The following is a 14,424-nucleotide window of genomic DNA, read 5'->3' on the forward strand; positions in this document are numbered from 1 at the left end:
CCTAAAACACACACACTGCTACAATTTAAGGCAATAATTATTAAGTTGACCCCTTGGGCAATTCCTCTTTCTTGTACAACATTGGAGGCAACCTAGTAGAGTGAAAAAAGGCCTGAAAGATTAGAAAAATATGCATCAAAATAACATTTGGTGTACAGATAACCTCTTCATGCATGAATTGTGCACCTCCCCATACTATTTCAAAAGTAACATTTTACTTCAATCAAGATGAGAAGGGGTGTATGTAAAATAAGAATTCACATTATATTCACAACCAAAGCTTGCAATTAAATAATATCATTGCTCTAATAGTATATGTAAGGATCAATTAACCACTTTATTTTCTCAATGAACGCCTGTGGAATATGCCTAACAACTTCCATTTTTACAGCAAGAGATTTACTAAGAAATAAAGAGTAATTGCAGTTGGTTTTCTGAACATGTTTTATACAGGACAAAAGCAGTTAGTATTGTAAGAAATAGTTATTGTTTATAAATAACGCATATGCAAATACACGTTTATAAATCCTGGCAGCAGTGAAATGGTACAAAACGTTTCAATGAATTTAGGATCTCTAACCAAGAGCCAATCATTCATATGTTGACAATTGCCTATAATGCCCATCCATATGTATGGTCAAATATTGTAAACCGATCTCTGGGTTACCTGTTTACACACCCTAACAAAAATAACTTCAAACAGCTTCAATTTGTTAGTTCACCACCCCACACCGCAGGTTTCGGCCAACCCACATATAACAAAAAAAACTATTCAGTAAAATCCAGACAATAGCATAAAAATAAATGCTCAATAGTTTATTCTGCAAAATATAAAACAGTTTAAAATCACCATGAATTGCCTACAAGCCCACATATGAAATAAAAGATACTAAGCTTGCCAAGTGGAGTAACCTATAGCAAGATGGTTTACTGCAAATGGGCAAACTTAGGGCATTTTATTACATATCCCCAAAAACAATACAGACATCAAGGCGTTGATTGATTAATCAATGCTCGTTAAATCCAAACACAAATATATATATATATATATATATATATATATATATATATATATATATATATATATATATATATATCACCTGTCTCATTTAAAGGAACAGTAACATCAAACAATACGTGTTTTAAAGTAATAAAAATATAAGCTAGTGTTGCCCTGCACTTGTAAAACTGGTGTGTTTGCTTCAGAAACACTACTATTGTTTATACAGGTATAAATAAGCTGCTGTGTAGCAATGGGGGCAGACATTCAAAGGAGAAAAGGCTCAGGTTACACAGCAGATAAGCTCTGTAGAACATAATGGTATTATCGGTTATCCACTATTTAACCTGTGCCATATAGCCTTTTTTCAATTTCTGCCATTGCTACACAGCAGCTTGTTTATATGAACTATAGTAGTGTTTCTGAAGCAAACACATCAGTTTTACCAGTGCAGAGCATCAGTACATGATATTTTCATTACTTTAAAATACTTTCATTTTTTGGTGTTTCCTAACATTTTAAATGGAAAAAAATAATTTACAGGTTCCAGTATTATCTAAATAGGGGCAGACAAAAATTCTCTGAATTGCAAATTATCCACATGGCGTATTTATTTTTATTTAAAAAATTGCACACAAATGTTTCAGTGTGACCGTTATAGGAAAGAAAATAGAATATATGAATCACTGGCAAGCAGCACACCATGCATTGCACTCACACTATTAAGATCTGGAATGCTGACATCATCGACATCAGACACTATGCTTCCCCTACGGTTGGATCGGCTAAAATAGTCAGCGGCAGATTCACTCTGGTCAGAAAAGTCTGATGACTTCATAGGTGGAGAAACAAAGATGAGTAATCTATTATGGTATGTATAGACATAAACACACAACCCAACTGGGAAACAAGGATATTTAAATTTTAAGAAAAATTGCCACAAGTAACAGGCCAAAACAGAATCCTAAACAATATTCTTGTCGTGCACATGGTTAGTTTACATGATAGACCATCTACCAATGAATGATACCCTTAACAATAAAGGTCATTATTTTTCAGAAGGATTGGTTTGCTTAAAGCAGTGGTTCAACTTTAAAGGGATACTGTCATGGGGAAAAAAGTTTTTTTTTTCAAAATGAATCAGTTAATAGTGCTGCTCCAGCAGAATTCTGCACTGAAATCCATTTCTCAAAAGAGCAAAGAATTTTTTTTATATTCAATTTTGAAATTTGACATGGGGCTAGACATATTGTCGATTTCCCAGCTGCCCCAAGTCATGTGACTTGTGCTCTGATAAACTTCAATCACGCTTTACTGCTGTACTGCAAGTTGGAGTGATATCACCCCCTCCCTCCCCCCCCCAGCAGCCAAACAAAAGAACAATGGGAAGGTAACAAGATAACAGCTGCCTCGTAGATCGTAGACACACACATTCAGTTACATTGAGAAGGAAAAACAGCAGCCTGCCAGAAAGCATTTCTCTCCTAAAGTGCAGGCACAAGTCACATGACCAGGGGCAGCTGGGAAATTGACAATATATCTACCCATGTCAGATTTCAAAATTGAATATAAAAAAAATCTGTTTGCTCTTTTGAGAAATGGATTTCAGTGCAGAATTCTGCTGGAGTAGCACTATTAACTGATGCGTTTTGAAAAAAACATGTTTTCCGATGACAGGATCCCTTTAAACTAACTTTTAGTATGTTATAGAATGGAAACTTTTCAATTAGCCTTTTTTTAATTATTTGCTTTCTTCTGACTCTTTCCACCTTTTAAATGGGGTTCACTGAACCCATTAAAAAAAAAAAATGTTCTGTAAGACTACTAATGTATTGTTTTTTTTTTTTATTACTCATCTTTCTATTCAAGCCCTCTCCTATTCATATTCCAGTCTGTTATTCAAGTCAATGCTTGGTTGATAGGCTAATTCGGACCCTAGCAACTAGATTGCTGAAATTGGAAACCGGAGAGCTGCTGAATAAATAACTCCAAAAACACAAATAAAAAATGAAAACCAATTGCAAATTGTCTCAAATTGTCTACATCATACTAAAAGGTGAACAGCTCCATTAATTAGTACTGTATAATGCAGCAATAAAATCATATAATACACAAAAGCCATGAATATCTTGTAAATTATATCCTTATAAACGGTGAGTAGTGATGTCATCAGTTATAAACGGTGAGTAGTGATGTAATTTCTGTCACATGACTCACTAAAATTTGTGTATTATAATTAATAAAGTACCCCCAGTTGTAAAATATGAGGATATTAGAAGTTACCTCGGAGTTCCATGACCTGTATAAAAACACTCGGCCTTCGGCCTCGTGTTTTTATATGGTCATGAAACTCCTCGGTAACTTATAATATCCTTATATTTTACAAGAGGGGGTACTTTATTCACTATATCATTTAGGGAAAAAAGGCGCACTCTTCTGTTAGTTTATGTGCAAATACACTGAATGACTATGTTGAAATGCATGCTAACGTAGCTCACCACACTATCTCTTCTCCCTCGACAAGAACTATATGACACGGAACCTTCATCATCAGAGCACTATAAAGCATAAATGCACATCATTATATTGGTATTTGGAGTTTTTTTTAATGAAGTATCGCGCAGACCAGAATCCTGATGTTGACAATATTTAGATTTGAAAAAATGAAATGTAAACATCCTGCACATATGTCCCTTCTATTGCTCTGGTTCACATCCCATGGCAATGATTCAAATCACAAGTACCCTAGGACCTACATGTTTTGTTTTTTTTTCAGACCATAAGTATAGCATCTCGTCATAGTCATAGTCATAAAACGGGCTCACTGAAAAATAAATTTTATTTACTACATTTAAACTTTTCTGTGACTTTTGTAGGTAAGGCGGCAAATATTACAATTCAGTTTCTAAATAAACAGTATGCTCTCATATCATGGTATCCTTAAAGTGATACTGACACTAACAATGAACACAAAAAAGTAGTTATGGGTCATATTTACTGATTTTTTCGCGAATGCTTTTGTAAGTATTTGTTACTTGATGTTCCTAAACCTGACTGTCCCTTCTCAATGTGTCAGTTTTCTAATGCAAATGGACTACTGCAGAACAAATATGGCAGCCTCCTTGATAACGGAACACTGGGGAACAGATAGGTAAGGTGAAAGCATCAGGTAGATACTTTTATGGCAAAACAATAAATAGTATGCAAAGACAATTTTAGAAATTAAAAGTTTAATATCAGGTCAGTATCTATTTAACACCATTGTTTATTCTCCCACACTTAATAAATTAGACACAGGAACAGTTAGAGAACATGTGCAAACTGGGACTGACATGAACAGTGCCTTTTTTGTCCCAAAATACAAATACAAAATCCTAAACAGCCCTGCTTTGCAAATCCCATCTTATACCAATATTACAAATGGAGATGTGCAGAAAGTCATTCGTACCGGTTCTCTTATTGGCTAGAGTATATGTTACATGGGGCTCTTTTATGTTGAATAGTCAATAAGAAAGCATGCACAGCCCGCTCAGTTTCAGCAATATAGATGCAAAGCACTTGAGTGTTCCAGCAGTTAACATACTTACATACACAGAACCCCAATTGTCTCTGCTTTGCAAGAATGCCGTATGATACTTTGATATAAGATAAAATGAATAATTTGGATACAAACATAAAATTTAAAAATGAGCCAGACAAACTCTTATTATAAACAGTAGTTGAGTGAAGCACACAACATGCAGAATATCTCACCACCGGGCTGCTTCGCGCAGAGCTGGCTCTTGAGGAATAACAGCTGTACTCAGAAGGCTGGTTTAAAAGCATTACCACAGAAAAGAAAATCACAGGAGCAGTGAGAAAATAGAAACATATAAAAAAACACAGAAAAGGAATATGCTTTAGGAAGAGATTAAAAAAAAAAAAAAGACTTACAGCACGAGAAGAGGAAGCATTATACAACCCATCTTTGTACAGAGAGGTCTATGAAAAATTAAATACTCAAGTAAGATTAGATATCGCTAAAGTATTCATTATAGTAACCATTCAAAACTATAGAATAATCACAGTACTTCCAGATAACCATCCTCTTTCTTCAATGATACTTAAAAACCCTGAACAATTTCGCCATCTTGATTGGTTTCCGAATGGAAGCACAATAGCACATGGCTCAATTTGCATGTGATTTTCATGGGGCTCAATAAAATTGGAGACTCTTTCCCAGGCCCGGATTTGTGGTTTGCATGTGAGGGCACCAGGTACTAGGACCAAGCGGCCTAGGGTCGCCCAAGCCCAAAATCCGGGCCAACGCTAATAGGCACGACACGAGGTGTGTGCAGAGCCCAGTATCAACCCCACAAGTATGCATTGTCAGCCAAAAGTAATAAGATTGTTTGTCCCTTGAAAAACCAGACATTCCACATTCTAAGAGTAACAGGAAAAGGTGAGAAATTCCAAAAACCGGTTTAATCACAGGGGAGGTTGTTAATGTGGACAACACATATCCTTTCATATATGAAGATCATACTGTATCTTCTTCATGTTTATTGAGGATGCCTAATAGTGTAGCTTAAAGGAGAAGGAAATGGAAATTCACTGGGGAGTGCCAACGTGTTAGATGCCCCCCCAGTGAATGCAAGTGCGTACCTTAGACCACAGGCCAGTGCTCCTGCCTTCTAAAAATTGTACCTGTTCCTGCCATGCCGCGCCACTATCTTTCCCAATGTCCCAGAGATATTCTGTGATGTACCGATGGCGCACACATGCTCAGTAGGGCAAAATTTGTAACTTTGAAGTTAAAGTCCTGATCTTTACTCTACTGAGCATGTGCATGTCCAGGACACCCAAAAAAAAAAAAAACTGGAGCAGACGTGTGTGGCAGGAATAGCAACCTGGAAGGTACGATGTTAGCGATTATATTAGGGATTTTTTAGCAGGATTCAGATTCGGCCGAATCCTTCTGCCTGGCTGAACCGAATCCTAATTTACATATGCAAATTAGGGACAGAAGTGAAATACAGTGATTTTTTGTCACAAAACAATGAAGTGAAAAATGTTTTCCCCTTCCCACCCCTAATTTGCATATGCAAATTGGGATTCGGATTGGTATTCGGCAGAATCTTTTGCGAAGGATTCGGGAGTTCAGCTGAATCCAAAATAGTGGATTCGGTGCATCGCTAGATTATATTCACTGGAGGCACCCCTTACTGAATTTCAATTTCCTTGTCCTTTAAAGGAGACATACAACATCTTATTTAATGTTCATTACATAGCCCATAATGAATAATATATGTTGCCTGATTTAAATTTGTGCAAAAATAGATTGCTACTTCAAAATTACGCATTAACTGGAGTCTCCATCGATCCTCTTCTATCAGTGCTACAAAGAGTAGTGGACATGACCAAAAGTTAATTCCTCTGCAGCACATTAGGCTAGGGCCACAAAGGGACCAAAAATTCACTGGCAGAAGCCTCCTCTCTTTTCCACATTCGGAAGTACTGAATCAGATTTGACGCAAAAAGATTCAGATTTTGGTGAAGAACCGAGCGTCTCTACATTTTGAGTTGAAGTCCGCCGAAGTCTGTTTGAAATGCTTCCTATTCAATTTTTATGAATGCAGAAAAGAGAGGAGCCTTCTGCCCAAAGTGGGCCAGCCCACCCCCTAGACGCGCGCACATAGAGGTGCGCAAGCTGAGTGGCAGGTAAGTCCAGTCTAGGGGTAGGCAGAAGGGGTACCTACCTGACTCCCCCAATCGTTGCACCCTAGGCAGCTGCCTCTTCTGCCTACCCCTAGTTCCGGCCCTGCTACTGTCCATGGTAGGGCTAATATAAATCAGTGGATTTCGGCCCCCGTGTAGCCCTAGCCTTAGGATATAGGCCTTTCTACATTTAGGGATTTGCCATCACACAGTATTCTGCAGGGCTCACCTCTAAGATACAGAACAGCTAGAACATTAAGGGGCAAATTCACTAAAGTGCGAAGTGGCTAACGCTAGCGCAAATTCGCCAGCGTGACATCATTTCGTTACTTTGCTGATTCACTAATGGGCGCTGGCATAAATTCGCTAGCGAAGTGGACCTACTCTAACTCCACTTAGCACCCTGATGCCAGGCGAAGTTGCACTATGGCGAAGGAACGTAACTACGCTAATTCACTAACTTGCGGATTTTCATGAACGTTAACTCTTGCGCCAGACTTGCCTTCGCCAACTGAGACCAGGCGAAGTGCAATAGAGTAGATAGGACTTGCTTCAAAAAAAGCTGAAATTTTTTCTAAGTCCCAAAAAATGCTGGCGTTTTCCTTTTTTAAGGGTGATAGGTTGAAAAAGATTGTTAATTTTTTGGGGGTAACCTCTTTCCCCCCTACATTTCCTAACATATGGCACCTAAACTATACAGTGGGCACATGTATAGGGCAAAATAACAACTCTATTTTATTTTATGAAGCTTTCCCAGCTTGTGTAGTGTAATGTATTTGGTGCTACATATACGTCCATTGTACTTTAACTTGGTGCCGTATGCAAATTAGGCATCGCTATCGTAACTTCGGTTTGCTTGACGAATTAACGCTAGCGCAACTTCGCTACCGTTCGCCTCCCTGAGCGCAACTTCGCTTTTTAGTGAATTTGCGTAGCGCTGGCGAAACTACGCCTGGCGAAGTGTGGCGAAGCTATCGCCGGCGCAACTTCGGATCTTAGTGAATTTGCCCCAAAGTGTTGTGGGCCAGAGTGGGTTGAGTGGGCTAGCAAGGTATTTTGGAGCTTTTTTATTTTTTAAAGTTGTGTAATCTAATAGCAAATACTTGTCTCCTTTAAATCCAAATGCATACATACATAATAAATCAGGAATACAAAAAGTAAGATTCCTGGGCAATTTATTCAAAATAGTAGGCAAAGATATTTGCTTTCCTCCTAATAGCAGACTGATTGAAACTGCTCTTTTGTAATGTAGCACCTGAGTTAGTAACTGAACACTTCTGTACTTTAGAGGTTGCATCCATCAAAACTGCTGTCTGTATGTTATAGTCCTTAAAAGTGCCTCGAAACAAGCACACATTACAGTATGACATTGCATACAAAATGAAAAAAATTTTGAATTTCATCCCCATAACACAAAATTATCCTAAAATGTACATACAAAAACAAAATGTTTGGCTTATGAATGGATGGCATTAATCAAATTACTGATTACAAGTTAACTTTAAAGGGCATGTAAAGGCAAAAAAATAAAATCCCATTTTTACTTTCTTTAATGAAAAAGAAATCTATCTCCAATAAAAGTTAATTAAAAAATGTGTACCGTTTTTATAAGAAACCTGACTGTATGCAGTGAAATTCTCGCTTCATTTACTGCTGTGGATAGGAATTGTCAGACAGTCCCTAACTGCTCTGCAGGGAAACAATCATACTTATGAACAGCAGGGGGAGGCCCCGCCATTACTTCCCAGCCATGCAGAACTCAAGCAGCTTTGTTTATGATGATCCCTAAGCAGCCCAGACCACACTGAGCATGTGCACAGTCTCAGTCTTGCAAAGATGATTAGCAAAGTTACAAGATGCTGACCCCCTGTAGCCAACTTTGAAAGCATAAATGATTTGTTTGATTAGGCTTGTGGTGCAGTAAGTTTATGTTTATATTTATTATACAAAATACAGCAGTTCTAGCCTTATTCTATTTTAGACTTTACATGCCCTTTAAGAATTCTCCATTAATATGGGGAGGAGTTCGAGACTATGTAAGAATAAGCGTTCTCATGCTTATTACGGTCTGCTCATGCACTTAGTTACCTTTTATAAAAAAGCAAAATAAGCAAAAAGTGCCTAATATTAATTAAAACCTTTGTTTAATGTCATTACTATTGTTTTAATAAAGCATAAGAGAATACTTGCATATACAGCAGGTTGTTGTGTGCTAACTAATGCATTCATTCTTGCAAGCTTGTATTTAATGGCTCAGTGATAATAAACAACCCAGGCAAATATCCTTTACTAACCGAGCTGGAACTTCTGACCAATCTAGAACTATAGTTAGGAGAATCCTGTAAAAATGAACAAATAATTGTTCTTTAATGGCTTATGTACAAAACTAGTTTCACTGCAATTTTTCTAATTTCATTTGTGTATATAATAATAATTATTCAAAATAAAATGATATAGATTTGCAGTGCAATACCTGAAACATCACAGTAAAAAAGACAAATGTAAATGATTAAAAACCATAGCAAACTTAAAGGCCACTGGCAACATTAGAATAACTCAGAAAGAGTATTTAGCAAGAAAAAAAAATCAGGCCTCAAACCAGAGGGAAACGTTATCTTCCAAAGTAACTTTTAGCATGTTATACATTTTTCATTGTATACTGTATGGGTTAATTATTAGCATTCCTATTCTACCCATTTCCAGGCTGCACCTTAAAACACTATCAAGTTTTTGAGGTCACTGACCCCGCTAACTAGTCATGTGTCAGTCAAGCTGAAAACCATCCCTACAGTCTGGTGGGTTCAGGCATGCAAAAATACTCCTTATATGCAGCTTACAAATGCTGGCTGGAAAACAGCTATTGAAAACAGAAAATATATAAAATAGTAGTTAACTAAAAAATTCTAAATAAAAACAAGTTAAAAAAAAAATAGTATTTTTTTTCAAATGTATTCTTCATATACATCAATTTAATATCTATTATCATATTCTAAAAAGTCAATAAGGTCCAATTAGTTATTTTGGAACCTATCGTCAGCAATCATCCATTCTCCAATTTACATACAGTATTTACTACCTTTATTATTCATTTATTAACAGCCACTTTTACAATAACCATCAGTATATTTAAAAACCACAAGTCACTCCTCTACTAACTATTAAAAACACCCAATCTCTACTAACCCCGTATGTTCTTTTGGTGGCCAAAGGTTCACTGTAAAGAGAGGATGACTACAGAAAAGGAAAAAAACATAAAAATGAACACAAAAATGAACACATGAAGATAAAGAAAAAAAATAAAAATGAACACATGAAGATAAAGCAGCTAATATGGTAGGTTTCATATACAAGTCATAAATAATTGCTTAGTTAAATATTGCTAGACATATATGCTTCTGTACAGGCAATCGAACAACGAATAACTTGGTTCAAAGTGAACTTACACGGCAACTACAACCTTATCAATTCAAGATGTAATACTAAATGTATCACCTTACTGGCCCTTAAATAAATATATTTTTATGCTATAGTACAGTAAAGTCGGGTGCTATTGGGAGACATGTAATGTAGTTACGGAGATGCCTCTGTGACCCCAGGGTGTCCCAACCTGACAACTTTTAGATTTTCTATTATATGGAAACAGTTACATTAAATCACCTTTAATAAAATACCTGTCTTATGCAGTGGGGTCCAGAAGAAAAAGGTTAGTCGGGTGTGTGAAAAAGTATCAAGTGTAATATTGTGAAGTACCGTAAGTGTATGTGTAAGTGATGATATACTATTTGGGTTTATATTTGATACTAACAAGACTATGGCACCTGATTTTGTAACATACTTATACCACACATTGGAAAATGTATATTTTTGTTTTAGTACAGGTATGGAATCTAGTATACGGAAACCCATTATCCAGAAAGCTCCGAATTACAGGATGCCCATTTCCCACAGGCTCCATTTTAATCAAATAATTCACATCATTATTTTAGATATTTTATTTTTCCCTGTAATAATAAAAAAAAGTACCTTGTACTTAATCCCAAATCATTAATCCTTATTGGTGGCAAAGCAATCCTATTGGGTTTATTTAAATTATTTTTTTTAGGAAAGGCGATCCAAATTACAAAAAGAAAACCCCAGGTCCCAAGGATTCTGGATAACTGGTCCTATATCCGTATACTATAACAATAAATTGATGAATTCTCAAAAATTTGTCTAAATTTTTTCCAGTGCATCTTTGGAAAAGAAAGGCCACATAGCACTTTTTGTAGTCTTCTGTTGCGTATTTATCAATTATCAAGTGAGAAAATGCCAGCGAAAATTGTTCTTTGTTACCATAGGTGTAAATGTTAAAGCAACTCAAGAATTCTCGAGTAAGATTTCCATTCAAACAATGCCTGAAATATAAGATTGCAAACTGTGAATTGTGTGCTGAGCTGTGTGCTTTTTCACAAGTCTTTAAAAAAAATAACACATGTGCAGGCCATTTTTTGAAACAGAACAAGATCAAGGGAAATCTCTGACTGTTTCCTGGTTAGAATCAGCTGTCTTTTTATGATCACTTCTTTTGCAACATCTGCAGGCCTTCTATGGCAATCCAAAAAAAATCTGCCTGTATGCAGTTTTTATGGCTTACAAAACAGTTTCTCTTCTACTGAAACTAGAACCCAGGACATTTGTGGCTAAAGTACATAAGCAATAAATACTTGTTATAATACAGCTTTCAAGGAAAACAGACCCTGATGTGGTGGGTGGAGATTGGTTTGTTATACTTAAGGCTGGAATATTTCCTTTGATCGTGGTAGAGTCCACTCTGCAAAAACCAAAAGTGCAAACATTATAGCAGAAGAAAAAAAGTTAGCCCATCAAGAATATTTTTCGTACAAATAATAATTGGCTAATTGCACCTTGTATGGCATGAACTAAAAAAGCTAGTGAATACCTATTAGCCGTAATAGAGTTTTAAAGCGTAATGATCAAGGATTTTTTTGCTTACCAATCGGTACATGGATCTGTAAAAACACCTGAAATCAGTATTGCTGCACAGAATAGTACCGATTCTACCACAGCTGTTGGATGTAACATGGACAAAAATGCTGTAGTGACAAAACGTTTAAAAATTGCCCAGTATGTCATTACTCTTAGGGGGTTATTTATCAAAGGTCGAATTTTAGAGCTATGTGGTCTTTTTTAGAACTCACAACTCGAATGGTTTCTAATTTAAGAAAAAAACTTGAATGTAAAAAAAACTTGAATCTGTGAAGTCGGGCTAAAAAAACTAAAATTTTTGGCGAAAAAATAAAACTCGAATCGCCAGAATTGATAGAACATCATGAAGGCTACTAACATCTTCAAATGGTTGAAGGGACCTCTGTCATTGACTTCTACATGACCTCGACAGGTTTTAGATGGTGTATTTTCAGATTCAAACGATTTCCAGGACCTGGTATAATAATCAACCCTTAATTAATCTGTGCCTTAAGCACTTTGCTTTGGGAGACAAATCTCCTTACACCCGCTTAATTAGATGTTAGCTGTTGCTAATGGCTGAAATCAAGACAAGTAATAGCAGACTATTTTTAATTTTTATACCTTTACATGCTCGCCTTTGAGATAACTTTTAGTATTATGTAGAGAGTGATATTCTGAAACAATTTGCAGTTGGTTTTCAATTATTATTATTAGTGATTTTGGCAGCTTTCCAGTTTGCAATTTCAGCAATCTGGTTGCTTAAGTCCAAATTACCCTAGCAACCATGCTCTGATTTGAATAAGAGACTGGAATATAAATAGGAGAGGGTGTAAACAGAAAGATGAGTAATACAAATTAGCAATAGCAATAAATGCGTAGTCTTACTGAGCATTTTTATTTTAGATGGGGTCAGTGACCCCCATTTGAAGCCTGGAAAGAGTCAGCAAGAAAGGAAAATAATTCAAAAACTATAAAAATTAAATAATGAAAACCAACTGAAAAGTTGCTTAGCATTGGCCATTCTATAACATACTAAAAGTTAACTTAAAGGTGAACCACACCTTTAATTTACAAAAGCAGGAATATATAGTGAATAAAGTACCCCTTTTGTAAAATATAAGGATATAATAAGTTACCAAGGAGTTTCATGACCATATAAAAACACGAGGCCAAAGGCCAAGTATTTTTATACGGGTCATGGAACTCCGAGGTTACTTCTAATATCCTCATATTTTACAACTGGGGGTACTTTATTTATTATAATACACAAGTTTCAATGAGTCATGTGACAGAAATGACATCAGAACTCACGTTTATAAGGATATAATTTACAGGATATTCATGGCTTTTGTGTATTATATGGATATAAAGTTACTGGACAGTTAAATAGATTTTTGGTTGTATGTTTTACTTAGATTCCTTTATCAAGTACAGACACTTCTCAGTGGAAGTCAAAGATCTTTCCAGCATTTGCAAAATCAAGGCAAGCCATCACAGAACAAAGAATACTAGGCCAATATAAGGTTAAAGGAGAAGGAAAGTCGTTTAGCACTTGGGGTGCCAAATGTTAGGTACCCCCAAGTGAATGTATTTACTTACCTGATAACCCCGGGCCAGTGCTCCTATCAGCAGAAAACTGCACTGGCCCGGATTTATTCCAGCGAGCATTGTGGAGCACTTCTCTTCCGGCTTCTTCTTTCTTCAAATTTCCCGGGGCAGACGCATGCACAGTAAAATGAAAAAGCTGACTTTTTAGTTAAAGTTCACTCTAATGCGCATGCGCAGCAGCAAGAGGAAGCTGGAAGAGGAGTGCTCTGTGGACCGGTGCAGTTTTTTGCTGACAGGAGCACCGGTCCGGGGTTTCAGATAAGTAAATACAATCACTTGGGGGTGCCCAACATTTGGCACCCCAAGTGCTAAATGACTTTCCTTCTCACAAGCAGGTGACTCTGGGATTTAAACAAATAGCTACTGTACATCTTGAATACCAATAGGCAACTCTAGGACAGGATTCTCAAACTGACAAAGGTATAAAAGGATAGAAGGAGGAGAAAAACAAGAGGAGAGGAGGGAATGAGAAGATGCAACACAGTAGGGGTGGTTTTATCAAAGAAACTGCCTTGTGTGGTGTGCCTGGAACAGCAAATATACAGAAGTTAACCTAAAGCACTGTATGAAACTGCTCTTGGCTAATTTACCAAAGCAATCTTATCTTTTAGTGTCATGTGAGCTACAATTAACCCTAATGCATGAATGTGCATTTATTTTGGTAAATCTGTGATATACCCCTCTCTATGGATGCAATTAAAACAGCCAAAAACTATTACTGACCAGCAGATCTCTATGAGAACTGGAAGTTGTATTCTTGACATCATATGAATTGCTGTAGCTGTTGGACTGAAATTGAAGTCTTAATATTAGATTAACAGATTATTATTAATATCTAATTAAGTTAAGGGTGCTAAAAGGCAAGTAATGTTAGTTTTTTCAATTAGTATGAGAGACCATTTTGTTGATTACAGAGACTATACCCTGGATCCTCAGATGGAAACAAGTATATTACATAAAGAGGAAAAAAACCTTTGGAGATAGAGAAGGGAAAACCTAGAAATGAGCTTCACTGATTATATTACATGAATCTGTCCATAAAACATGTGGTATACAAATACACTGGATATCTACATATACAAAACTAAAAAGCACTGGTGGAGAGAGAGTATAAACCCTCAACCATATTATGATAGTTAGTAGCAAATAAT

At 36.4% G+C, this 14,424-nt stretch overlaps 1 protein-coding gene across 9 annotated transcripts in view; it reads right to left on the reverse strand.

Annotated features, from left to right (window-relative positions):
* lrrfip2.L (leucine rich repeat (in FLII) interacting protein 2 L homeolog) overlaps positions 1-14,424 on the reverse strand; it is a 52,234-nt gene that overhangs the window by 23,699 nt on the left and 14,111 nt on the right. For 3 of the 9 annotated variants that reach the window (XM_041565426.1, XM_018266468.2, XM_041565427.1), the window contains exons 9-16: positions 13,997-14,062; positions 11,433-11,507; positions 9,881-9,928; positions 8,992-9,036; positions 4,934-4,981; positions 4,754-4,810; positions 3,499-3,558; positions 1,719-1,832 (exon numbers count right to left, since the gene is read on the reverse strand). In XM_041565426.1, coding sequence (XP_041421360.1) covers positions 1,719-1,832; positions 3,499-3,558; positions 4,754-4,810; positions 4,934-4,981; positions 8,992-9,036; positions 9,881-9,928; positions 11,433-11,507; positions 13,997-14,062 — 513 coding nt within the window. 9 annotated transcript variants of the gene reach the window in all.

Source organism: Xenopus laevis, chromosome 6L (assembly GCF_017654675.1).
Source record: "Xenopus laevis strain J_2021 chromosome 6L, Xenopus_laevis_v10.1, whole genome shotgun sequence".
Classification (NCBI taxonomy): domain Eukaryota; kingdom Metazoa; phylum Chordata; class Amphibia; order Anura; family Pipidae; genus Xenopus; species Xenopus laevis.